The sequence below is a fragment of the Tetrao urogallus genome, assembly GCF_951394365.1.
Source record: "Tetrao urogallus genome assembly, chromosome: 20".
Taxonomy (NCBI): domain Eukaryota; kingdom Metazoa; phylum Chordata; class Aves; order Galliformes; family Phasianidae; genus Tetrao; species Tetrao urogallus.
Window position 1 is genome coordinate 772,305 of NC_136833.1, and position 26,881 is coordinate 799,185.

The following is a 26,881-nucleotide window of genomic DNA, read 5'->3' on the forward strand; positions in this document are numbered from 1 at the left end:
AATGTTGCAGACAACATGGGCCACCCCGCTTAGGATCCAAATTACGGGCACTGATCATCAGGTAAGACCCCAGATTGGTAATGAAAATAATCTTCTGTTCCCCGCCCCTGAAAATTTAGAGCCAGGTACCCATAAAATAAAATGGCCCTGGAAGGTGCAAGTAGGACCCAAGTGGTGTGGCCTACTTGCACGTTGGGGGAGACTATTGGAGGTGGGAGGCTCAGTAGTCCCTCCAGTAATAGGTACATGGCCTACTGATATTGTGGTCAACACTCCAATCTTTATTGCTAAAGGGACCCCCATCATGTCCCTGTGGCAGATCAGGACACCTCCTTTGGTGCCTGATATTGTTATGCAGCCGCAGATATCCGGCCAAAAGGTGTGGTACAGGCGGCCAGGACGTGCCCCCGTACAAGCGGAAGTGTTGACCCAAGACAGAAATACGGCCTGTATCTTGCCCTGGAGAGCAGACCTTCCCCTCCTGGTACCTGTAAAACATCTGTATTACTCCCCGTGAGTCTGTGAGCCTTCAGGACCACCGGAAGGAACAAAACGCCATCAAGTGTTCCAGTGTTGCTGTCAGATCACGTACAACACCCGGTGATGGTCTGCATGGGACTGATGGAACATAGAACGGACCTGCACCTCAGGACCTCATGCCTCCAGTCACATCATCGAGCACTGGCCCATAGAAGAACATGGACATTCACTAATCATCACTTGTCTTGAACTGTACCAACACACGTCGCGATAAAATTGTATAAGCGTCGCGATATACCGGATCTCTGTATTAGGGAAAGCTCACCCTTTTGTTAACCTGATCAGTGGTTCACGCCGTGAAGGGGTGGAGTGTATGGGAACTGCTGAGTCACGGCCTGAACCTCTGATTAATCACCTGAGGCGAGCCATGAGTCAGCCAGAGGAGCACAGGTGAAGACAATTCACCTGTGCTGCCGGAAGGGGTGGAGCCAGGCTCCACCCCTCCTAGACCTATTTAAGAGCTGGCTACCAGAGGGGAAGGATCTCTTCTGGAGATCCCCTCTCTTGGTGTCTTCTGGTGAGCTCAGCCGAAGGGTAAGCTCTTCTGCTCATTCTCTTTGTGATCATTGTCTACCTTGCTTGATTCTCTCAATTATATTGTGATTACAACATCTTGATATCTGTTGATTAAACAACTATATTGCAATTATAGCATCTTGATTATACAACTACCATCTCAGGTTGCAGAAATCATTTGATGTTTGCCCGGAGTGAATGTGAAAAGATAAAGCATCTCCCCCTACCAGAAGAGGCTATGGAGTTTTATCCAGTGATTTATGGAACTTAACACAGCTAGCTGAAGGACTAAATAAACAATTCCAGCTTCAAGAGCTGAAGCCCCACATTTGTGACATTCCAGATTGACACGGGCAAATCATTATTGCAATAAGTAGAACAGAACCCAGGAGAACCACAAAACAACCTAGATCTTTGCCATTACACTCACACCATTAGGCAACAAGAACACTTACGAGTTCTTTGCATCTTTTATGCTTTTTCTTCACTTCATGCTCAAGGTTTTCACATTTTTTGCGTTTTTTCTTGAGTTCAAATTCCTGCATAGAACAAGCAAAAATAGACCACTAAGACCATGTTCATAAAATGCAGAAGAAATTCAGCTTCTCTGATCCAATGCTACATTGGCTTTTTCTGTTTTCTTAAGGAAATCTTTGCTACAAACATAAATGACATATAAACCCAAAAAGATATATATATTTTTTTAAAGGTAGTGAAAATAAAAGACTTTTCAAGTAAAGAAGCTATTCCTCCCTTCCTCAATCCTTTCAACTTCTGGAAACAATTCTCTATTTCTCAGTTGCAAAAACTGTACTGATTTGTCTAGATAGGATGAAGGACAGGCTCTGAGGAACAAGTAGGCAGAGCTGTGGAGTGTTTCATACTGAAACACCAGCTGTGCTAAATTAGCTCTTATTCTAATCCAAATGACATCTAACAGACAGCAGACAACCACTCTTTATGTGCCTTTATCTGTGGTTACTTGCTACCACTCCTGGTTCCCCAGGTAGATAAAGATGCCTAAACCTCACTGTGAACCGTCCCATCTTGCTAGAGTCATGCACAGAGGCCATGCTCCTCATGACATCGGTCTTGGGTCAGTCATGTCTGTTCAATGAATGCTGAACCAAATGCACCACAGAATCTATCACTGGCATGGCTTCCTCTCCTTTCAGACTGATGCATACCCCCAGTTCAGCACAATACCTGGAGCTGGCACCCAGCACCACTATCCATGCAGAGACAGCCTCTGCAGGTTGCATCTAAAAAGACTTCAGTTCCCAAAATCTTTGTCTGGATTCTATGGGTGAAAACTCAAGAAAAACTTGAACTTCTTCATCCAAAACCAGACTGGCTTTGCTCTGGAAAGAAAGTGCCAAAAGACATCGACCTCTTCTGCACCCCTGCACAGGGCAACAACTCACCAGCTGCTGTATCTGTTGGCTGCTCTCTTGGTCTGTTACTGCATTTTTTGGAGGGAAGTTTTCATGTCCTTCCAAGGCAGGGCCCAGAGGTAGCACACCTGGTTCCACCTGGAAAGCAAGTGAGATCTCAGAGTTCAGAGACAGCCAGGAGCACCAAGGAAGACATTCTCCTGGCCATAGCACCTAAGATAGCAACATCCCACAAGCAAACTCCAAAGCAATAATCACAGCTGGAATATGGTTAGATGGGAGGACACTACCCCCTTAAACAACCAAAAGGGAAAAATCAGCAAAGATCTCAGCATCCAGAAGGCAAGGAAGAAAAGAAGGTATTAAGAAAGGGGCATTCTACCTTGGTTGTTGGTGAAAGGGACAGAAACAACCAGTGTGCTGTGCCTTATGTTCCAACACCAAACAGAACACAGAAGCAAGGGAAACCCTTCACAGCTACTACAGGAAGATGTCTGGTCAATAGCTGACATGGCTCAGTCTGCCCAGACTAACTACTGACAGCAGGACAAGGCCTGAGGTAGGCAGATGAAAAAGGGCCATGATAATACTGTTTTTCTTTAAATGTTGAAGTTATTTTTGATAAGTAGGTTTTAGGGACAGGAGCTGATGAACATCAAAGTGAAGTTATGCAGTGAAGAGGCAGGACTTTGTGACTGCACCTCAGCCTGTAACCTTCAGCCACCTGTCAGCAGCAGCAGAATTTCTCATCTCACTCTGAACACCTGCAGCGAGGGATCGAAGTTACTGCATCTGAGCTCCCTTCACAGTCAGTTACCAGGACTGCATCCCAGAACAATACTTACCAAAGTCTCTTTTAACTACTTTGGACTTTAACCCTGGTTTCAACTACAACAATTTTCATGTTGAAAGCCAGAAAACCATAAGACTCCAGGCAAGCCCAGGCTAACAAAGTTTCCAGATTTTCTGTTACAGAGCTGGTGCTTGAAACAGCAGAGTCCTGAAACTCACATCCTGCATTGAACTTCCTGCACTGATTTGTCTAGGATAGGGACTTCCTGCAGCCCTACAATTAGGGAGACATGGGAGTTCCATTAGGGAAGCCAACAGCTGGAGCTTCCAGCTGTTGGCTTCCCTAATGGAACTCCCATGTCTCAACAGCTGGAAATCTCAAGGTCCTCCACCCAAGCCATGGGCCCTTGCATGTCATCATATGTTTTGCCAAAACGTTGCATTTCAGTCAGCTTTAATGAAATAATGTCTCAAGGAACACCAGCAGATGCCACCTAAGATCAGATACCCATTGTGCCAGTTACATGCACTATGCTTAGTAAGCCATACTCTCACAGCAGATACGTAAGAAATCTCTGCTTGTTTGTAAGCACTTTTCAGTAAAATGATACATACAATGATTACATTCCTAATTACAGACAACTTTCAAAAACTGTAAAATTACATTTGCCCACTCAGGTCTAATTTCCATCCAAGAACAAAGACAACCTCCCAGCTACGTGCTCACACACTCTTACTGTCCCTCAGAACCCAGACTCATCACCATACCAGACAACTGCTAAATGAGACTGGCACACATCACGGTGAGCGCTGTGCCCTGGAGCTGAGCCACCTCATTCACAGCAGGGACTGAAAGATGCTCTTTGAACCAGGTGCACGGAATCTGTTCAAGAAAACAGTTAAAAATAACCAGAGAACAGCTGCCCACAGCGAGCACCTATCTTGGCAGAGCCCAGGGACAGAGCAGGGTGAAGCTGTGCTGCTGATGAGATGTCCAGAACGTAGCAGCTTAAGTCAAGCATACAACAGGCACAGATGCACCCAGGCTTTGGCAAATGACCAGAATGTTTAAAGCAAGCAATAAAGTATATTAAAAATGTTGCAGTCTTTCTAGAAAACCCTGTCCTTGGCATGCAGAAAGCATCATCACAATCCTGCCCCCCCTGGAAATGCTGAAGCATCTCCCACCCAACCACAACCTGTCTTCCTGCTGTGCCAGGACAGCCCTGCACAATGTCACTGAGCTGGACCACAAAACTGATTCAGGTTACAGAAAAAGTGGGAAGAAGGCTACGTTTGCTGGGCTGTTTTTAACCCAGATCCGTCCTCTAGTCCCTAACACTCTGCAGCTCAACACAGCCTACAGCAGCATGACTGGAGGAGCAGTGGGAATGTGCAGTGGGAAGTAGGAGGCTGCTTAAGTGAGCACTACCAGTGTGCTCACTACATTAGTATTGTTACAGAGATAAGCATCATCCCACAACCGCAAATAAAGAAGCAGAGAGATCAGAAAGGGAAGAGAGGAAAGGGATTTTCCAACACCACTAAGAGAAGCCTGTTCTTTACACCCTGAGGAAGTTCCTTGAAAGGCAGGGGATAGAGCGCTGACACACTGTGCTACAGAAGGAGACAGAAGAGCAAAATCATTTATTGTACTTGTGGTACCTGTGGTTTTTGCTAACTCGATCCTCAACACCGTACCACCGCACCCACGCACACCCAGGTCCTCACTCCCTGCTCTTTGATGCTACCACACAGCCTTCTTGCTATGTTCAGCTGGGAAATCTTTGGACAATGAGGACTGACTCCTGATTTTGGAAAAGAGCAGCTACAAAAAAGGATATAATGCATATTCTCTATCATGAGAAGAATCTGACATATTCTGCAGGGTCAACTGAAAATCAAGGTATGAAAGGGCTGTTCAAGGACAACTAGGGCAGAGCAGGACCAAAATAATAAACAAAAGAAGTCTGTGCATCTATTTTCATCATCTGGGGGGTGAGGGTTGACCATGGCAGAAATCTCAAACTGTGAAGAACAGCTGAGGATTTGTCTCAGAGATCGAAGTGTCAACCAGAAGAACTGTAGAAACCAATATAATAAATATAAACAGGAACAAATTACCGAGATTAGACAATATTCATCTGAATTTAAAAAGCAAAACAAAACAAACCTTTCACCATGAACAGAATGTCTCAATTTCAGCACCCAGTAAGGATGTGCACTATGCCACCTCTCTAATGCAATGCAAAACAACTGGAAGGTGGTAAAAGTCATGTTTTAAAAGGCTTGCAGTGGGGATCGGGGGAAACACAGACCTGAACATTTGACATCTGAGCCATAGGAAAACCAATCGAATTGCAACAAAGAACATGCAAGTACTTAAACAAACAAAAGAAAAAAAATCAACACTATGCTACACACCTGATGCTATAAAATGGGTGAGGAAGGTGCAGCACATACAGCCTGCCTCGTATGCTGCTACAGTGCTTTTTTAAAGGCTTCTTCAGACACTAAGCTGATGTAGGAAGAGGGGAAGGGATTCTCTTGGATAAATGTCTGGGGAAAACAAGAATTGAGAGGCAGCAGGAGCTGTGCACCTCAAATACTGATGTGGTGATGAAACAAACGGTGAAGGGTCCCTGTGGCACTGGGACAACACATCACAGCGTGGCATGGGACAAATGATGCTTCAGTAGTAGCCAACGCTTAGACAACAAGACAAAGGGCTCTATTAGGAAAGGGAAAGAACTTCGTTATGCTGCTCTGGGGGATCCTGCATGCTGCGACACAAAAACGACACAAAGATGGACAACTAGAAAAGACGATGGGTTTTCCCAAGGAGGTTGTGGATGCCCCATCCCTGCAGGCATTCAGGCCAGGCTGGATGTGGCTCTGGGCAGCCTGGTCTGGTGGTTGGTGACCCTGCACACAGCAGGGGGTTAAAACGAGATGGTTATTGTGGTCCTTTTCAATCCAGGCCATTCTGCAATTCTATGAACTAACACTGAATAATGAAAGAGAATCCTCCAAGAAAGAAAAAATGGCAGGAGGAGCACGGCGGCAACAAACCAGAGCTCAGAGCAGCGCGCCAGGCTGCAGGCGTGACGTCCTGCCCCACAACATCGCAACTCAACGAACGACTGACGGAAGCCCCCAGGCCGCCCGCGGCCCCACGCAGCCCGGCCGTGACGGCACCGCGCTTCCCGCCCGCCCCCTCAGGGCCGCGGCCTGCAGTGGGCCTGCACGCAGCCCGGCCCCGCGGCGGAGCGCCCAGCGGAGGGGCTGAGCCGCCCCGCCGCCCCGCGCCGCCCCGCACCGCAGCCCCGGCGGCCCGGCAGCGCACAGCCCCGCTCCCGGCACCGCGGCCCACCGCGGCCCAGCCTTACCTTAACCTGCCGGCGCGCGGCTCGCCGGGGGGGGGCGGCGCCGCGGGGATTGCCGGGCCGGAGCGCTGCGGCCGCGGAGGGGCAGGGCAGGGCAGGGCAGGGCCGGGCCGGGATGCGGCAGGCTAAGCGCGGAGCCGCTCCGCAGCGCGGCCTGTGCGGGAGGCCCCGGCTGAGGGCGCGGCGGCCGCGCGGGGCTCGGGGACACGCGGCCGGTCCTCCGCCATTGAAAACCGGCCCGGCCGACGTGAACCGCGGCTCGCGCGCCTCGATCGGGTTCCCTCGAGTGGGAGCGAATCGAGTAACGGAGCGGCGAGGCCGTCGGCCGCTGTCCCGCTCGTCTCACCGTGCCGCGTGCTGCCCACCCCGCCGCCGGCTTCCCCCGGCTCACCTCCTTCGCTGCGGGTGAGTCTTTGCCGCGGGCGTTCGGCGCCGGGCCCGGGCGGACGGCGGCGCTCGGCGAGGAGCCCCCCGAGCCGTTTTTGGAGGAGCGCAGGCAGTCCTTGAAGTTCTTCAGAGCGATTTGCCTCTGCAGCCGCAGCACTTCTTTCTGGGATTCCCGCAGCAGCCGGTCGAACTCCACCACGTTCAGGCAGCGAGGGTCACCCTGCGGGGAACGGTAGCACGGCGTGCGGCTGCAGCAGGTTAAGGGTGGGTGTAAAGCACGAAGTGCTGCCAACAGATGCCAGCACACTCCGTTCCCTAACAGAGCACACAAAAGCTTCTCTTTCCTGGGCCCCCAACTCCTCCAAAGCAGTCATTTCGCATCCTAAGTGTCAATACGTAATTTCTCTCACAGATGAAAACTAGCCTGCGATTCTTTACGGTTATCCCAGTGTAAAGCTATGGTAAAAAGGGCTTTTCTAAGCGCGTGCTTTCTAAGTGTTTGCCAGCAGAGAGCGTGTCAGGATAATACAATTTCATTTATTCGTTCCACAGCAAAACAAGAGCCCCAGCCGGGTTCCTCTCCTTGCTGTGTGTGCTGGTATTCTCTGCAGCCCTGTGCGTGCCTGGCGGTTAGGGCTTTAATGTTGGAAAGAATGAAGTGTATCTGAGACGCGTTTTCTTCTGACTCAGGGTGTTTGGCTTTTTAAAGTGCTACTGATTTCTGACCACAGAGAGCTTGTGTGGATAGGCTTCTATCCTCAGCACAAGTAGCCAGTCCTGTCCACTCTGGACGCAAAGCCAGCAACTTTTAAAGGAAGACAGTGCAATTTTAGTCTTGCTAAAACAGTGAGAATACGCCACCAGTTTGTGTTAATTCCTCAAAGGTTTTTTCAGATTTCAGAAAGCTGAAAAAGACACGTACCTGCATGTCCATACAGACATACAAAAGCTGGTTATGAAAACCTGCCCTTACAAATATGCTGCTGAAGGAATTGCTCATTCCCCTGGAAAGCTCCTAAGCCAGTGAATGCATAATTGGTATCCAGGACAAATTTAATCTGCTTCCCCGTTCACTTCTTATTCACCCTAAAAATAGCATGTGCTTTGCAAATACAGTTTGTAGAAAAGCATAGTTACTCTCAAACAACAAGGGGGAAACCGAGGCACCATTAATGGGAACTGATTACAGATTCAAGAAGTGAGCAGCCGCGCACTCTGTGCAAGACCCACACTGAGGCTATCAGGGTTAGTTCTTCAAACAAAATTGGCGGGGAATGCCTAAAAAGCTCCCTTCCCCCACCAGAAAATAGAAGCAGCTATTTCCATAGAGAGCCTCCAAAGCCGGGGGGGAAATAAGAGAGCAGAAAAGCGCTCAGCCTTCCACTCACAGCTCCTATTATTCGTGTCCTCTGCAGCTGCCTTGCCATTCCCTGCAGCCTCCAGGAATCCCCACTGCAAGAAACGGCAGCCTGGTGGAACCTGGACGGGGCCTTTGTTGCAAACCTGTCACTGCAGCATGATCTCAGGCAAACATCTTACCCTGAGAGCTCTGACTTGGCAAAACAAGGCCCGCTCTTGCAGCCTGGTGCGCGTGTCGTCCTACCACTGAAAATGAACAGAGTACATCTGTTTCATAGCTACTGAAAGATTTGTGCTGAATCAAGTGCACTAGATTAAAAATGATTTGGCTACAAACTCTGAGCATGCACATAATATCTCTGCTCATAAACCCCTTCATTGGCATAATGCATTTTGCATGCTGCAGACAGATTAGGGGAATTTCGAATTTTAACTAGCTGAGAATTAAAATTTAATGAGCAGCTTGCTTGGAAGATAAATGGGGAAGAAAAAAAAAAAAAAAAACAACCCACAGGATCAGATAGAATAATTTCCTCTCTGACAATTTTTCTCTGCAGATTCCCAGCTCATGTACTGATGGCCCTCACTGCTGGTGCCTTGGCAGGTTACACAGATGGTCTCACCTTCCCAGCCAGGGTGGTTGCCCATGCCCTAGCAGCAAAGCAGCAAGTGAAGTCTCAGCAGCTATGAGGACTGCACCCATACGTATTTCCTTGGCCAGTAATGAATCTTGCTCTCCTGCCTTTGTCACATTCTTCTACAGTTTGTCAGCTTCCTATCCCTGGGAGATTCAGCTTGTTCAGCACGCTCTGCTGTGAAAATCAGAGGGCTTGTTCCCCCTTCTGTGGGAGTCTGCAGTGAGCAGTCATGGGCACAGGAAGGAAATTTGTTCTTGGTAAGACTATAGAATGCACTCAGACCTAGATAACTTTCTCTTGTGATTTAACACCAGAAGGGATCACTGGGACAGCTCTGTACAAACAGTGAACAACACCCAATTATTCTTGTCTAGACTAGATCTATGTTAGCGAAAGGCAGAGAATCTACTTGCAAACACATAGTTGAAGTGAACACATGCAGAGCTCAAGGAATGAAATAAAGCTGCTTTCAGCAAGAAAGTATTTGTCACCTAAATATTCCCATGAGTAGGTAGAAATAGAAGTAGTATTTCTGCTCAACTGGGTGCAGAAACACAGCACTGCATTTGACCACTTGCATACTAGTGAAAAAGGGAGAATGAGAGTGTATTAACTGACCTGCATTAAAACTGTGTAGCTTGTGAACAAAAGACAGATCCGATATAACCAGAACAGATTGCTCTGGCCACTCTGAACAGGAATTGTTTCACCTAATTTAGGTGCCTGCAGAAACTCCTTTTGTAACCACCTCAGAGAAGTGCCTTGAAAGAGTGTCCAAGCAGTTTTACACATGTGTCTCAGGATGAGCTGAATTTTCCCTTTTATTCCACTTTTTATTTCAGCAAGTTCTGTGCTGGGCCACCAGTCCATGTCCACAATCAACACTGTAGATTTTATGAGTTTTATGAACACCCACCCTCATTTTAGGATTTGTACACCTAATATCAGTAACACAAGTTTGCATGTAGATATCATCACTATGATGGCTGCAAGCACTAAAAGCTGCTGCTGAGAGTATGCAATCTGGAGTGATTCTTGGGAATGTGCTCAACTGGTTTGTTTTTTAAGGAAATGCATTAAAAGGAAGTCCTGCTTCTATGTCTTACTTGAAGCTTAATACTGTGAAAGGCCATTCTGTATCTGTGGCTTCTGGGGTTTTCCAGGGAGACAGTTTTAGTTGCTGATGAAAATGGCAGTGCAGGATCTGTGAATCCACAGAGGGAGAAATGGGATGTCCCCCAGCACACTGTTCCAAGTGGTCTGGATCCTGTCTTGGCCACATGCTCCTCTAACTTTCCCCATAACAACTCACTCATCACATACTCTCTGTTTTCAGTCTGCCCTTGAAACTAATTGCCATGGCACTGCTGGAGCCTGGTTCCCGACATCGTTACTGCACTGTTTGCACCCAGCCACTGCACAAAGTCCCCGAAGTATCTCACCTTCCCTGCAATGAGCTTAGCCTGCAGCTCCCGGCACTCCTGCTGCAGAGCTTCAATCTGCTTGTCTTTTGCCAGAAGAGCACTGGCTTGCTCTGTCAAGTCCTTGGCACGCTGGCGGGCAAATGCTTTTTTACACAGCTCCAGGCTGGAACCCTTCAGGGGCACTGGAGCAGTTACCTAAACCAGAGAGAGCAGCAAGAGAGAAAGCCACATACATTGGTATTTTTCACTCAGAGGGTGGTGGTGCACTGGAACAGGTTGTCCAGAGAAGTTGTGGATGCCCCATCCCTGGAGGCATTCAGGGCCAGGCTGGATGTGGCTCTGGGCAGCCTGGTCTGGTTGGTGACCCTGCACACAGCAGGGGGTTGGAACTGGATGAGCACTGTGGTCCTTTGCAACCCAGGCCAATCTAGGATTCTATGAATGATGTTGGCCAACTATCACCCCAGGTGTCATCAGAGACCAGGGCCAGGACATGCAGCCTAGCCCCAAAAGACAGAGAGAGGAGCAAAACAGGCATATGGAAAAGTCAGAGGAAAGAGGAAATGCTTCTTCGAGGAGCAGATCAAAGCAGAAGTGGGAAGGAGAAGGTGAGGTGAGCAGATGAGGCCAACGCACACACAGACAGTACAGAGGGCTGCAGGCAGAGAGAGGAGAGGAAGACAGGATGAAGGGAGAAATATGGGGAGAGGAGGAGAGGAGAATGGCAGGGAAGATGAGCAAAGGGTGGAGGAGGCCAAGCCAGGAGGAGAAATGGAGCTTCTATTGGGGTCTTTGAAAGACAGTGGGGAAGAGCTTATGCAAGGATGGGTGGAAAACACAGTCAAAAGGAGAGGTGAGGGAGAGCCCAGCCAGGGCCAGAACAGCTGATGCTGCCCAGCTGCAGTCACCTGAGGATGACAGCTCTCAGTAGGAGCCGTCCCTAAGGCCAGCTCTCCCATGGGGTACCAGCACCACAGGTGGGCACCCTGCATGTCCTGAGCTGGCCACTTGGTTTTCCTAGGGCTCACCCAGGGCTCAAACAGCCACCATCCCAAACTTAAACACAAGAAAAAAAATGAAACAGTATTTGTGAAGTTGCTGGAGGGTCTGCATAGCTGTTGGTTGTATAGCAAATGATTTTTCTTGGCACAGTACCTGACAAGTCCATCTGGCAGCAACTGTTGTGCTGCAAGTACCAAAACCCTGTGACAGACGTGTTCCTAGTGCAGTGCAGGGCCCAGGGACAGAGAGGGCAGGCAATGCCAGGAAAATCCCCTACCTTCCCCTACCAGCAAAGCTTTTGCTTCTTCTTTCTATCCTGAAGGGCTTGAATTTCCCCCCTACCCCCGGTTTCCTTCCAGTGGGAGAACATTTTTCCCCTACTCTGCTGCAAGCTACCTTTATGTAGCTCTTGCAGATGTTTGTCTGCAAAGCACCATATCCTGCAGCCATCTCCCTCTACTCCTGCACCACATCAGAAACTACTGGGTTTGCAAAAAGCTCCTCTTCAGTTTGAGAAAGAAAAAAACACACCACTTGCACAAAAATGCTAGTGAGGTGTGCACGAGGCAGAGCAGAATATCTCACCCCTTCCTGTTTTGCTTTACCACACTCCTTTTCTTATTTAAATACTTCCTGTTTCTTTTCGATGAAGTCAGATGAGTTATTTTCATGACTAGCCCAGGGAAAGCTGAGCTAATTACCTAAATTAATACTTTACATTAGATTGGCACATTTACAGCAAGAAACCAATTAGGAGGAAATTGCTCAAAACCAGCTCCCCAAGCACAAGCTGAAGAAGCTGGTGATGATTCTTTCCTCAGTTCAGTTTTGTGGTTTTTGCTCTGTCGCTGGTGTACAAAGCAAGTTTGCTGCATGGCCTCGCCGGGTTAATTAAAGAGGAAAGAGGAGGCCTTTCTGTCCCAACAAAAGCAAAAAACAAGAAGTCCTGGGGGCAAGGTGCTCTCCTAGCTCAGGCCCCAGCACAGCAGAGGCTCAGCACTCACGACTTTGAGGTTGGCCTCCTGCAGTTTTCGGGCTCTCTCCTCCAGTCGTTTGGCGATCACCGCCAGCTCTGCGTTTTTCCTCTTTAGGTGCTTCACCTTCTCCTCCGTCTCGGGGAAGCAGCTCCTGCGCTGGATAACAGAAGGAGAGGGCCAAGGTGAGACCTCACTCAGCGTCCCTCTGCAGTGCTTACACACCCTCCTTCACTTGTCTCCTCCACGGTCACTGAAACTTTGCTTCTCCTGATGTTTTGTTAACGTCACATCTTGGTTCCTCAAAGAAACCCCTTGCCCCATCCAGCCTATGGACGCTCTGCAACCTTACACTCTCTCTGCTCTTTGCAGGCTCTGCCTTTGCCACTTGGGACTTGGCACCTTGGGGCTGCTGCCCCTTCCGAAGCCTATCCCTGTTCATCTCCCTGCTGCTTCAGTGTTCAACACATCACTGTGGGTTTGTGCTGCAGCACCACGTGACAATGCGAGCTTTGCTGCTGTCCTTGCTCCCCTGACACTGAAGCATGAGTTGGGGGGGACGGGGAGAGAGCAGCCAAGGACTTTACAATGTTTGCAAACCAAATTTCCTTTTCCTTTCTATTGATTCTGTTCGCTCTTAATCCCCTTTTATTTGTTATCTGTCTGTTTCGATAAGCTGCTCCTTGTTCTCTCAAGGTCAAACCCAGATGTGTTGTGCTGTCTTTTCACATTAGCAAAAACGTCAGGTCAGCTGATCCTTCCAATTATTTCCTTCACTACCTCTGTGATCCCACCATGTGCACGTGCTGCTTTCACTGCCTTATTTGATTTCCTTCAGTCAGAAGACAAGAGGCTGATTTTTGAGAGTAAGATTTGACGCCAGCTTTTATGACAGTGCTTTGCTAAAATCCATGGTTGTCAGTGGGTGACCCTCCCCAGTGCGCATGGCGTGCTGAATTTATGTTCTTAGTGCAAGAAAATTATCTAAAACATGTTCTGAATCTAGTTATATACATGTTGAATGATTAATCTTTTAAGGGTATTTTGAAGGGAAAAAATTGGCATGAACTGTGCTCTTCTCCGATTCTTTCCTGCCTTCTTCCGATCCTTTTCAAAGAGCTGCTGTGACATTTACATTGAGAAAAGGGAAACACTTCTGCCTAGGAGGGCAGTATGGCCCTACACTTTCAGAGACGCATGGAGAATGAGCAATGCAAGGTGCTCCCCTTTGCACAGTGTAGTTCAGAGCCAGGGTTGCTGATGAACTGAAAAGTTATAGGGTTGGACTGATGCAGCTCTGCCAGCACTGCAGAACTTAGCTCCAGGGTGGCTACATCCCTGTACCACAGGGCTTCCCAGGCAAGGATGCTTTCTGGTGAGGATTCAGTAGGGAGAATCCCCTCTTCTTATTTCCTGGCTGCTAACCATGAATGTGGAACCCAAGGAGGTGGGAGTGGGGCAGATTGGGCAGCCTGCACTGTGGCAGCCTGGCCTGCCTTTGGGTGCTGGGGTGCAGCTGGGATCAGGTGCCAAGCTCCCACTGAGCAGGGGGCACTGCTGCATTGTAACCCAGAACAGGGCTGACTGAATCAGTGTTTCTGCTTTTCCACTTAAAGAGGAAACAAGAGCAACTTCCCCCTCCCCTGCCATCAGTTCGCTGCTGCCTTTCTCTCTGCCAAAGCTGGCAGCTGAGGAAAAGCCTCTTGCAGTTGCCAGCAGGCAAACAGTCCTGGCAAGGATGTCAAGGAGGGCATCAGCAGGTCACCAGGAAGGGGTCCTGCTCAAGCCAACACTGGGTGCAGCAGAAAGGCACCTAGGGGACCCAAAACACCCTGCTCACCCCAGCTGACCCCATGTGCTGTTCTCTTGGAGCTTGGCCCAGCCAAGACTCCTTCCCCATGCATCATCCACACATCCCCATGCATCATGTGTCTTGAGCCAGCCTGGTGCCTGGCCAGGGTGCAGGATGGGGCTGTGTTCTGCACTCACCAGCAAGCTGTTCTCCTCGGTGAGGCTGGAGCAGCGGTGCCGCAGGTCCTCCAGTGCGCTCAGGAGCTTCATGTTCTGGCTCACAAGGAAGCCGTAGTCAGCCCCACTCTGCAAAACGGCATGGGAAAGGCAAAGCAGGGCTTCACTGTCCAGGAGCAAAGGGGCCATGGCTGTGTGCCCATCCCAACGCCATAGTGAGCCCAGCCTGGCTATGAGGGTAGGCCAGCGAGGTCAGAGTGCAGGCAGCAAAGGGGTAGGGTGAGACCTAGAGGCTGATTTCAGGACAAGAGAAGGAGAGAGACTGCACATCCTTTGGGGGTAGCAGGAGCAGGCCATAGCTGGGTGCTCCCTGCTCTGCCTGACTGTTGGCAGCTGCTCTCCCAGGGGTGTACTGCCAGTGATGGGGGACATCAGGGAGGCTATGGAGGCTGGCACCCAGCACGAGTGGTTCCCCCTCCCAGCACCATGGGTCCCTCTCAGCTGCATCAGGGTCTCAACTTCCACCTTGGGAAAAAGCTCAGATCCTGACATTGTCCCCAGCTGCTTGCATTTTGACACTGTGCCTTCTAAACCAGCTCAGAACACAAACAGAGCCAGCAAGAGCACATGCCATGACACACCAGACATGTGCTCCTCCCCGTGGCTCAAGAACCAGCAGCCTTCAGCACTGCACAGTTTTTGGAGGCAAAGAGACGTCCTTGCCCACCTCCCCATACCAGCTCAGGTCCAGGAGCCATCCAGGAGCCCAGCCCCAGTTCTCACTGTGTCAGCCTTGGCAGTGGAAGAAGGCAACATGCTGGATTTCTTTGCAAAACACCACCTTAATTTTGTCACATCAAAAGCAGCAGCAGCTCTGCTGGGAGCTGTATATATAGCTTGTGGTTACTGCTTCCTGCGCAGAGCTGCTCACCACAGGCTTGCTGCTGAAGCAGGGTCCCAGAAAGTATTTTTGTGCGTTAGCAAAACTTGGGGCCAAGCTATTGCTTCACAGTCACCATATGACAGCAGCAAGGCGCGCACCTCGGGCAGACCTGGCCAGATGTTCTCCCAGCAGCCAGGCCAGTCTTGCAAGACCCAGGATGACTTTGCTGGTGCCACCGGATGGCTAAATCCTTCCTGTTGCATGGCTCTGTGTGTGCAGCCCAGTCTACGAGTGAAATGCTCTTCATTACCGAGAAATACCTCCCAGGCTCTCCTAGTAGCAAGAACTCAGACAGGCAGGTTGCAGCACAAAGATGCTTCTAAACTCTATCAAGTCTGAGGCTGTCTAAAACTCAGCACAGTTCTGAACAAAATTGGTTTTGGCCTCTCAATCACTTCAATCTGTTAAAAAGCACAAGAGAATGCAAAGCACTCCCCACCAAGTCCCCTGGCACAGCTCAGCACCACAGGCAGCAGCATCTCATCCCTATATGGAAATGCCTTGGCAAAGCAAGGAGGATAAACAGGGAAAAACAAAAACAAAAACTGAAAACTAAAAAAAAAAACCTAAAAAAAAATCAAACCCCCAAACCACCTCCCATCCCTTCCAACTAGCCTCACCCAATGCCCATACATCTCACCAAGCCTTCTGACACTGCAGCAGGACAAATTGTGTGTCAGGCCTTTGGTGGAGCTGTTTGTAGGTGTCCACCCTGCAGAAATCCCAGGGTTAAGAAAGGTGGAGCGAAATGCCCCATGGAAGAGGCTTCCATTTGTGGGAAAGCAAACACATATTTATTTTCCTCTTTTCCACCCATAGGCACAGCCAAGAAGTCACAGAGCCAAGTGCTGATCAGGCTGCGTAGCCCATTGCTCTGGTCCCAGGTTCTGCAGCACCACTGGTCCCATCCCTGCTGCTTTACAGGCACAGCACGTGTCCCAGAGAAAATTTCCATCTCCAGAAACAGCAGAGCCCTTCCTGGCACCCAGGAAGGGGACACTGTGCGTCCGACAGGGGCATGGAGCAGGGCAGGGGCACAGAGGGGTCCTGTCAGTGTTTTCCAGGCAAGCTCAGCAGAGCTGTGGGCTGGTTCAGCATGCCATCCCTAAAGCTAGGAAGGAAGCCCTTGGGATGAAGTCAGAGTGCATTATTTCCACTTCTTTGCAGCTGCCAAGAAGATTCAAGCTTTTCATCTTTGCTTTCCGGTGCCCAGCAAGGCCAGGCATGCTCAGCCTGGGGCAGGATCTGGGCGGCTGTGGAGCAGCCAGAGTGCCATGTCCTGTCCCCAGCAGCAGCCAGGCTTGTGGCACGTCTGCACAGTGCTTCTGCAGGGACAACTGGTACTTCCAGAGACTCTAGAAGGGATTCTGCTTGGAACCAACCCCCTTATGGGTCCATTTCAGTCTTTGAAACCTCTTTTCTGTAGCTAAAAACAGCTAAAACCCAGGAGCCTGCACTGAGCTCCTGAGTGCTGCCCTGAGCCCTGCCCCAGGCTGGGTCAGCCTGCAGCTTGGCTGTCCCCAGATCCTAGGACCCTCTACAGCCTCAGGCCTCACCAGGAGAGGCACAAGGGGCGGCAGCAGCAATGTGGTATCAGGGGACCTTCCCTGTGGCCTTGCAGCTCCTGAGGAAGCTTTGCCACCTCCTCCTGGCACAAGATCGGGGCTGGGCTGGCTGCCTGGGCTGAGTCTTCCTCGCACACCACATGGCCAGCACCGACCGCCTGTCTAGACGTCATCCCACACTCATTAAACATTCATTTCCCATAATGAAATGGCTTTTCATTTATTAACTGCTCCTCCGTTCCTCATTGCTCCCGCGCTCCGTGATGCAGCCTTACTGCAGATTGTGCTTGCAGCCCCCCTAAATGCTGTGTTCAGAAGGGAGCTGAGGAAATCTTTGAAAGAAGAGGCCCCCACACATGGCTTGTCTTCATAAAGATGCAGAGAAGTGCCAGCAGGAGCCATGAGCCAAAATCCAAAGCATCCCATAGTCAGGGAGGTAAAGCTGGTGGGAGCTGAGGCAGAGCTGCACCAGAGGGCATAGGGAGCCCTCGTGTCTCTGCATCTGGAGCTGCCTTGGCCACCAAAACAGTTAAGCCCAGGGACACCTTTGGCCATGGGGGACATTTGCTAAAGGCAGAGCAAAGCAGGGAAATAACAGCAGGGAGGCTGGTGGGGGAGAGCGGAGCGCAGCTCCTGTTTGCAGCTGGCACACAGCTTTGAAGTGTCTCGTTTCAGGGAAAACATGATCATCTGTCACCTCCCCTGGCAGGTAGAGCCAAAAATACAGCTTCTTTGCAATGCATCAAGAGTGAACAAACACAGGCCTCAGCAGGACAGCAGCAGCAAGAGAAGCTGTTTCTTCTTCACCTGAAAACTTCAAAAAGCAACTGAGAGCTGCAGCAGTTTTTGCAGGGAGAAGTGCCCAGCCAGGCTGCTAAATGGGTCACGAAGCCAAAATCCCCCAAGAACCACCCAGCATCCAGCGCAGGCTTTGAAGTCCTGCAGAACATTTGCAGGAAGCCATTTGAGGGGCAGTAAATCACGCCGCGGCGGGGCTGGCAGCACTGCTCCGCAATGCGGCTCGGGCATACCATGCTGCCGGTGCCTTGTGGCTCAGCCTGGCACCAATCAGCCCGGGGACTTTCCTACACCTGCTGCAGGGACTGAGCCAAAGACAAAGCCCTGGCCTGATTGAAAATCCCAGCAAATGTGGAGGAGGAGTTAACCAGGTGGCTCCTTGAGTGGCACATCTCAGACAGCTTCTGGCATTGTCTTGGCTGGTTTTAAAACATATACAATCTGAAGATGTTTCTACAGTGACTTCTCTGCCTGCAGCAAACAGGGCTCCAGCTGCCAGGTTTGCTTCCCAAAGGCTGTCTCTGAAATCCAACTCTCACCGCTGCAGACACCGCTCCCAAAGTGAAACTACACTGCTGCTTTCCTACTCTCTCAGATGTATTAAATCCACCACCTCTGCCTCTGAAATCATCACCTGTCACACAGTAAATACCGAGCCTCAACCATGCCAAAGCCCTTTAGCTGTTCATTCCAGCTGACTTTGGTAATTAGTTTCCTTAACTTCTCAGTCCTCGCCACTTGGAAATAAAACCTGTCACTGCTCATCCATTTTCTCCTCTTCCATCCAATCTCAGTGAAATCAGTTCATAGGAGAAGCTATTTTCTGTAGGCTGCTCTTCTGCAGTGCCCTCACTGCACATCAAAAGGAAGACGAAAATAGCATCACCTCCTGCTGGGTCAGTGAGCAGCAGCAGCAAAACCCATTGGTGCTGGCACAGCGAGCGCACCTCGTGCTGGAGAGCGCGTTATCCAACCGGAGGTAAAAAGGCTGTTTTGGTTAAAGGTAGGGGAGAAGTAGGAGAGGAGCTGGGGATGCAGTCGTGCTCGCCCTGCCACCCCCCTGACAGGCAGCCTGCGTCCCACAGCTTCCTTTATTTTGCACCACATTCCCACTTTCAGACACAAACATCTCTGTGCTCTGACTTCACGAGGCTCCCCTCCCATTCCTTGCCCTGTGTGCTGCCGGCTTGTTTCCATGATTCAGCATTTTCTCCCACTGCCCGTCTCTCTTCCAAGCATGACCTTATACACTGTGATTTCCTCATTTATCTGATTTTTATCGCCACTTGTAACAAATTCATGGAAGAAAAAATCCATCCGAGGCTATTTACTTCAAAGATACTGCCTCCAGCATAGGGAGTGTTGGAGCCACACACCGCAAGATATGAGGAGAATATTCAGGGAAACATTCACATCCTATTTGCTCTTCCTTACAGCCTCGCACAGGCATTGCTCCTGCCTTCCCTGTCACCACCACTAGCTCTTCCTGTGTTCCTCACAGTGTATTTAAAACAAGACATGCGGTTAAAATTGGAATCTCACAAATTTGTATCCTCTCTATTTTTATGAAAGCACCATCTCCAGTCCCAGAAAAACAAACTCTGGTGCTTCATGAGGAGGAAAAAAAAGCTGGACACCGTGGCCAGACTGTCCTTTAATGAGCTCAGCTGCTTTGGGCTCCCCAGACAGAGAAAAAAGAATGATTTTTGCAACATCAAGACAAGGAGGATGTGAGTGGAGAATAAAATCCTGGGACAGAGGCAGAACACAAGACTACCCAATGTGCAACATGGAGCAGTTTCTCATCTTTAACGGCAAATGCAAAATACAAGAGATTTTGCAAACAGATGAGAGAAAATGACACCTTAATACCGCAAGGCTGCTGGAAAGGCAGCTCTGAACCACTCCTGACGTACTGCGCACGCATTTCTTCATCTTGCACAATCAGACAAAAAGCAGATCAGCCAGCTAAGAGATACGGAGGATTTGGAGATACCCTTTCCTGTCCCTGCAAGGCCAGCTAGTCGCCATGCACAGAAAGCAGCCCTACATGGGATGGACCCAGTGGGGAGAGTCAAGTAGGGAAGGTCCTGCTGAGGGCACAGGTGCTCATCCAGCAGCTGCCATCTCTACCAGAGCTGCTCCTTGTCCTGCTCTCCACTGTGGTTCAGAGGCCTTAAACCAACCCTTCTTGCAGTGGGAATAACCTGCCTGATGCAGAGTTAGGACAAGTGAGGGTGGCTCTGGAGCTGTGACCAACCTCTCTCCACATTCAATATTCTTATTCATATTCATCTCTCCATATTCAACATTCTTATTGCAAACCAGAATATACAGCCAGAAACTGCTGCTGGAGACTCCTGGGCTGCGATCCAGCTCAGTTACCAAATAACCTAAACCACAGGGTATACAAAGCGAGTATGACAGCGTCACCTTCCTACCCTGGGTCACTCTGAGACTCAGGTGACTGCCTGGGAGCTGAGGCACCTCAGCCTTTTTCCCTCACTGAAGATTTTTCTGGGTCCTGCCGCGAAATTGAATCTGCAGAGCAGTGGGCACAGGCAATGGTATTTACACCAGGAAAAAGCAACATGTAGAAGTGGGAAGTAAATGTGTTAACATCCTTAGTGCAAACACAGAAGGATGAGTGACTTCGCAACCTCTCCTTGCATACCCATCTGCATTGCCCATCCTTTGAGCTAAACACATGGCACTGCCTTCCTACAGAAGGTGTTTGGGATTTTTCTTGTTGAGCATCAGCCTGAAGCTCTCGGCACTGCAAGCTCCGGTCCGGGCAGCTCTGAGGTTTTTGTGGAGCATCTGGGCTCTATTTTGATGCCACGTGTCAGATAATTCTCTTTTGTAAATATGCAAAGAAGAAAAAAACTGGGGAAGAGTGATAAAATTTAGCTCTTTCCAGGTTTGGTATTTTGATGAACAGAAAGCCTAATCCAAAGAAGCAGTCCCTAGAGAGGCATGAGACTTTAACACTGCCAAATGCACGTGGGAATGAAGCGCCTGTCTGCAGTGAGCAGCACAGGACTGTGTCAGGCCTCCACACAGAAGGCCACTGAACTGCAGTGCCCACCCCATGCAGAAGTGCTGCTGCCATCTAACAGGATCACAGCTCCAATAGTTTATATCAGATCTCCTTCCCACTTCAAAGCCTCAGCAGCAGCGTTTGTGGTCTCACTAGCTTGGTTCTATGGAGTAGAGAGACTGGATTGCCTAACATGTTCAGCTATGAAGAGACAGATGCGGTCCTGAGCCCTGGAAGGCGCGTCATGGAGCCAGAGCGGCAGATCTTGTATGCACAGCTCAGATTTTGCCCAGGCATTTGCCACCACAGCTCTCCCCAGCCTGTACCTGTTTTCCACACAACTTGCAGTTTCACAGGGTACAAGAGCACCTTTTCTGCTTGAGTCACATTTGCTTATAAAATGCCATGATTACCAAACAATGGGGAGCAAAGCTCCTTGCACATCTCACTGAGCAAGAACTCATTGGCTAAAATGTGACTTTCGGAATTTTTCCTGGACTGACAAGCCTCAAATTACCAGTAGCTCTAACAGGTAGATGAGGGACAAAGACATCATCATCCCCTGGCACCACTCTCAAGAGCCAAAGGCTTATTCAGTTGCTCATACTTGTTCAGTGATCAGAATGGAGATGAGAATGGCAAGTGCTGTAGGAGGCTTAAAAACTGATGCACAAAAGGATGTTTTCAGAGAGCTGCTAAGCAGATGGCTCTGCTGCAGAAAGCCTGTGCTCAAAGCAGGGAGACATCAAACAAGTGCTGGCATTGCACATGTGCCATTTCTCACCATGTTATTCCAGCAGGCCCAGGACATCCAAAAAGAAGAAGAAAAACACACTGGTGGAAAATGTGCAGAGGGCAAATTGAGAAAGATGCTGAGGCAAAAGGTCAGGCTGCAATCATGGCCAGCTCCCAAATCCAGTTTGTCATCACCAGTTCAGTGCAGCCAAGGACATGGTGAGGAGGCAATGCCCTCCTCAATGGAAATTACCTTCCCCTTCCAAACACTCTTGCTTTGTATTTTCTTCCACTCAAATAATGTCACATAGGGTCTTTGTGGCAGGCAGCTATCTGCAGTTGGCCATATACTCTTTATGCTTGCAGAAAACAGTTCTAACTCATTTGCATGAGGCTGAGTGTTGCCAAGACAAGAAAAATTAATTTACTCAGATTTTGAGCAAGATGGAGTGCAGTCTTCTAATTGTGATTGTTGGAAATGGTGTCTGTACCAGCAAGAACTGGTCTGTGTCCAGGAAGAACTTCTTGCCCTTCTCCCATCTTTTATTCTGCTGACCTACACTTTGTAGTCAGAAAAGCAGCTCAGGCACTTAATGAAGTCTTCCACCTTTACTTACGGAATGTTCAAAGATCTTGAAACGCCATGAATTTCTGCAAAAGGAACCAAGTTTGTTGTTGAACATAGCTCGGCCCCTGGGCATAGGGACTGCCACATCCCATCACAGAGGGGTCTGCCCGCATCACTGAGTGCAGCTCCCAGCTCCACACAGCACTACCCACAACTAAACTATACATCCCTTGTCCAAATGCTTCTCCAACTCCAGCAGCTTTGGTTCCATGCCCAAAAAACCTCTTAGAGAAGAACCTCTTCCCAGACCCCCATCTGACCTGCCAGAGGCAGCTCCACTCTGTTCCCTGGGGTCCTATCACCAGGCATCAGAGAGAAGAGATCTGGCACCTGCACCTCTGCAGCACTGAGGACAACCCCATGCCAGGGCCCTGCAGGGTATTTTGGCTCAGCCACTGCCTCCTCTCTTGCAGGACCATTTCTCCTGCACCAGGCATCAGGAAGGAATTTACCCCACAGCCTACTGGCAGTTTGACAACGAGAGCCTTTACTGGCATGTTATAATTCTTACTGCATCTGCGATTTGCGTTACTAAGGGAGCAACAGCATCTATTGTGGATATTTAAATTCCTACTGGGGGGAATTTGGGGCTCCTTGGTTTAAGCATCTTTACTTGGGTTTTACAGAGTCATTAACACCCTCTGTTCCCTCTGAACTCAAGACAAGCTGCACACTTGGCTTTTCAGAAATTTGGATGCAAAGTGGCTTCCCAAGGTTGAGAAGCAGTCATTATAGCTGTCTCTGAGCATCCTAGCCATTCTTCTTGCTTTGGTGGGCAGAACAGGGGTGGGTGAGCTGCAGAGCTTATCTGCCTGTAAGTGCAGCTGGATAGGCTGGTGGGGTGAGTAATCCTGGAAGTGAAGTGAGCAGGGAATGATGAGGAAGATTTACAGCATGAGAGCTGGAGCTGTGCAGCCTGGAGAACAGAAAGTTCAGGGGGGACCTGAGAGCAGCCTTTCAGTATCTAGAAAGAAAGGGACAGGCTCTTAAGCAGGGTCTGTTGTGACAGAACAAGGGGAAATGGTTTCAAACTAAAAGAGGGGAGATTTAGACTAGATATAAGGAGAAAGTTTTGTACAATAAGGGCAGTGAAGCACTGGCACAGGTTGCCCAGAGAGGTGATGGTGCCCCATCCCTGCAGACAGCCAAGGTCAGGCTGAAAGGGTGCTGAGCACTGATGGAGCTGTGGCTGTCCCTGTGCACTGCAGGGAGTGGGACCTGATGGACTTTAGGGGTCTCTTCCAACTCAGATGACTCTATGATTCTTTCTCCTTCCCCTCTACCAATCTACCAAGGCATTAGGAAGAACCCTCAGCTCAGCAACCCACCCCAAACCATCCCAACTTTCCAGGACAAAAGCAGATCCTGGTGGAGCAGCACCTCACAGGAAATGCAGACAACTCAGCTCTTGCAATAAATGCTCTAAATTCATTCTGACAGCATCGTGAGCAGTTCCAATTTCCAGCCAGACTGTATCTGTGCCACTTTAACCCCACTGCTCCTACACAGAGCTTTTTCCTCTGATATTCATTATTCTGATTGGGATCCTAAGCCTGCAGTACCTAGAGGTTCCCAGAATGCAAGTCACTTCTTGCATTCTGTATTTACACAGAAATTTTGGAAAGCAGGACCAGAGTGATCTTGAAGGCCTGGGAACAAGAATCTATTCATGAAATCAAGGTCCCAGGTGGCACCAGTCAGTGTGAGGATGCGTCTCTACTGGTACCCTGCCGAGGAGCCAGGAAATCCTGCAGAGCACGGGAATAAATGGGCACAGGGAAATTCCTCTCCATGAGCTTTGGAAAAGGGTTAGAGAGGTAATAGAGTCCCAGTCCTTGGAGATACACTGGCCTGGATAGGCCCTTAACAATATTATCCAGTGTGGGAGCCAACACTGCCCCAGGTGTGGTGTGTCCACCCCATCCCACTTCCCTACCTCCAGAGTTCCCTTGGCAGCTCCCAGGGAGGAGAAAGACCACAGCTCTCCACTTTCAGTGCTCCAGAGGAATCTGAGCAAGCAAGCTGAGATCAGCTTGACCTGCAGAAAGTCTTAACATCTGCCCATAGACTGGCCCTGAGGGAATCACAAAGCAGCAGTTGTGGAGGCTGATAAAATGGCAAAAGCTTCATCATAAAATCAACATCTTTAATCAACTCTGTCAGTGATGAGACCTCGGGAGTCTCTTCCCCACACCAGGAGATTACTCCCTGGAGGCTGCTGTCCTGTTTTCATCATGAAGCGCTGACATCCCAAGGACAGGAGTCCTGGAACCTTAAAGGAATCCAGCTCTGGCTTCAGGACACGACGTGTCAGTAGTGCTTGTCCCAGCCTGGCACCAAAGAGCCGTTCTTCTCTCCTGGATCTAAACAAGAGGCCAGCTGCAAGCCTTTCACATCAATATAACCATTTGATTTTAGGAGGAAGAGCTGGCTTTCTTTCCAGAAGCGGGCAAGTTGATCTTTGTGTGGATCAACCCCAATGCTAAGGATGGTACCGCCAAGGCAATGCTGCAGTGCCAACAGTACCACTGCAGTAATGCAGCTGTACTGCCGTGGTACCACTGTGGCACTGACATGGCATGTGACAGTGCCACCAGGAGTCACCATCCCCACAGGTGTTAAAGAAAAGGGCAGATGTGGACCCGTGGTGGCAACGGGCTGGCAGTTGGACTAGATGATCTCAGTGGTCTTTTCTAGTTTGAATGATTCTGTGACTCTCTGATTGCTCTGCACCATCTTGGGAGTGCCTCGGCACATTGGTCCTGTGATGACACCACCATGGTGCCACCAAAAAACCCAAGGGAGTGGGAGGGGAAATGTCAGGCCATGCATCCAGCATCCTGCAGAAAAGCCAAAGCAGCCCAAGGACCCAGGGAGACTGAGTGCTGGGTGCTCAGCAGTCACAGCCATACAGACCAAGTGGGGTCCTCACCCAATTCCCCCCCCCACACACACACACAAACACACCCATGTGCACATCTGGTACATGGGGGACACAGCTGGGTACATGGCCTCCACCCCACAGGGTGCTCCTCAGCTGCTGCAGGCCCCACAAAGCACTCCTTTGCAATACTCTCCTGGCCTGTGCTACCCTCCCTAGGGTTAGGCAGTCTTATGGAGCAGAATGAAGCTCAGCTTCACAGCAGAGAGCACCAGTATCACCAACACAGGGGGCTGGGCACCACCCCTCACCCACTGGGTCACCCAAAGAGAGAGAAATGTGAAGTTTGGCACAACGGGTCTGACTCTCAAGGTGGATGAGGAAGGGGGATGAGAGCAGAAATGCTTCTCACCCTGCTGCCCCATTTTTTTTGGCTGAGGTGCTTCTGGAATAGCCAGGAGTTATGGTCAGAGGCAGATCGAGGACCACGTGTTAAATGCAGCATTTCCCTAAGCATGACAATAAACAGCCATTCAAAACAGCCATGAGAAACGGCTTGAATGAAGACATTTCCTCTCCCGGTGGGTTTCCTGCTAGCAGCACCGTTTCTCCTGCAGTCTGGTCCAGCCGCCCTCCAGCTGTGCTCAGGAGCACTGGCGTAGCTCAAAAATCTCCAGCTCAACCTCCCCCCCACCCTCCAGAAGAACGGGCTGAGAGCTTGTTCTTCCCCCGTCTTAAAAACACCATGGAGCCACTCCAGTGTGCCGGAGGTTCCTAGAGAGATGACCGATTTTACACGAGGGAGGAGGTAGAGCTGTAATAAGCAGGACCAGTTAATGAACTGCTGCAGTCTGGACCAAGAGCTGAGACTCCGACTGAGTCTTTTCGGCTCTTTTTGGAGAGGTGCTGCAGGGGGCTGAACACTGCGTCGCACTGAGGTGCCTCATGATGCCTACAAGGACAAATTCCCCCCCAAACAGCCTTCCCCAGGCTCCTCTGTATGGACAGGGCATGCTCTGGACGGGGTGGCAGGGAACCGCGACCCCTTCACCACTCGCAGAGTCACCGAAGCCGCAGGAGCCAGGCGGTGCCGCAGGAGCGGAGCCCCGGGCTGGCAGCCGGACCCGGCGTGCAGGGACAGCCGGAATCCCCGCGGAGGGGCAGCCCCACGGGGAGGGAGGTGTCCGCGGGCGTCTCAGCCACGGCCGAGCGCGGCGTTTTCCCACGGCCCGAGGTGACATCCCGCGGTGCCGCGACGCCTCTCACCCCGAAACTCGCCCGGTGGCGAGCGCCCGGCATCCGCCTTACCTGGGGGGGTCCGTCTGGCCGCTCCCGTCCGAGCCCCTCCATGGCTCGCGGAGGCCTAACGAGCTGCGGCTCCGGCGAGGGGGAGTCCTCCTGGGGTCGGGGCGCGTCGTCCCGCTCCCGCCCCGGGGCCACGCGGGGCGCGCCGTCACCGCCACCTCCCTCGCCTTCACGCGTGTCCGTCAGCAGGGCCGCGTCCGGGCTGCCGGAGGCCACGGGAACGGCGTCGCCCGTCTGCGGCGGCTCCGGATCCATGGGCGCGGGGCGCGGGGCTCACGCTGTCGCGGCGAGGGCCGCCCGCGGCTGCGGGAACCGGCACGGACACCCCGAAGGCATCGGAGCCGCGGCGGCGGCAGAGACGGCCCGGCGGGGACGGAGGCGGCTGCGGCATCCCAGCGCCGGGGGAGGCTCCATCCCCGCCTGGATCCGCCGGCTCGGCGGGCGGGCGGCCGCCGTCCCCCCCCTTCTCTCCCAGCACCCTACAAAGGCCGGGCGCGGCGTCGTGCCGGGCCGCCCGCCGCCCTCGGCCCCGCCGCCCCCCGCGCCGCCCCCGGCTCCATGCCCGCCGCCCGCCGAGGCCCGGGCGTCCCGCCGCCCCTCGGAGCG

The 26,881-nt window shown here is 50.8% G+C and overlaps 1 protein-coding gene across 1 annotated transcript in view; it reads right to left on the reverse strand.

The window, feature by feature from the left end:
- The window catches only part of TSPOAP1 (TSPO associated protein 1), a gene marked incomplete at both ends in the record, with an annotated part of 66,743 nt that extends 40,213 nt beyond the window's left edge, over window positions 1–26,530 (reverse strand). Inside the window, 7 exons of the mRNA XM_079545226.1 lie at window positions 1,512–1,595; window positions 2,481–2,588; window positions 6,975–7,235; window positions 10,455–10,631; window positions 12,443–12,571; window positions 14,402–14,509; window positions 26,279–26,530. Coding sequence (XP_079401352.1) covers window positions 1,512–1,595; window positions 2,481–2,588; window positions 6,975–7,235; window positions 10,455–10,631; window positions 12,443–12,571; window positions 14,402–14,509; window positions 26,279–26,530 — 1,119 coding nt within the window. The remainder of the gene's footprint in view (window positions 1–1,511; window positions 1,596–2,480; window positions 2,589–6,974; window positions 7,236–10,454; window positions 10,632–12,442; window positions 12,572–14,401; window positions 14,510–26,278) is intronic.
- Window positions 26,531–26,881: the final 351 nt, after the last annotated feature.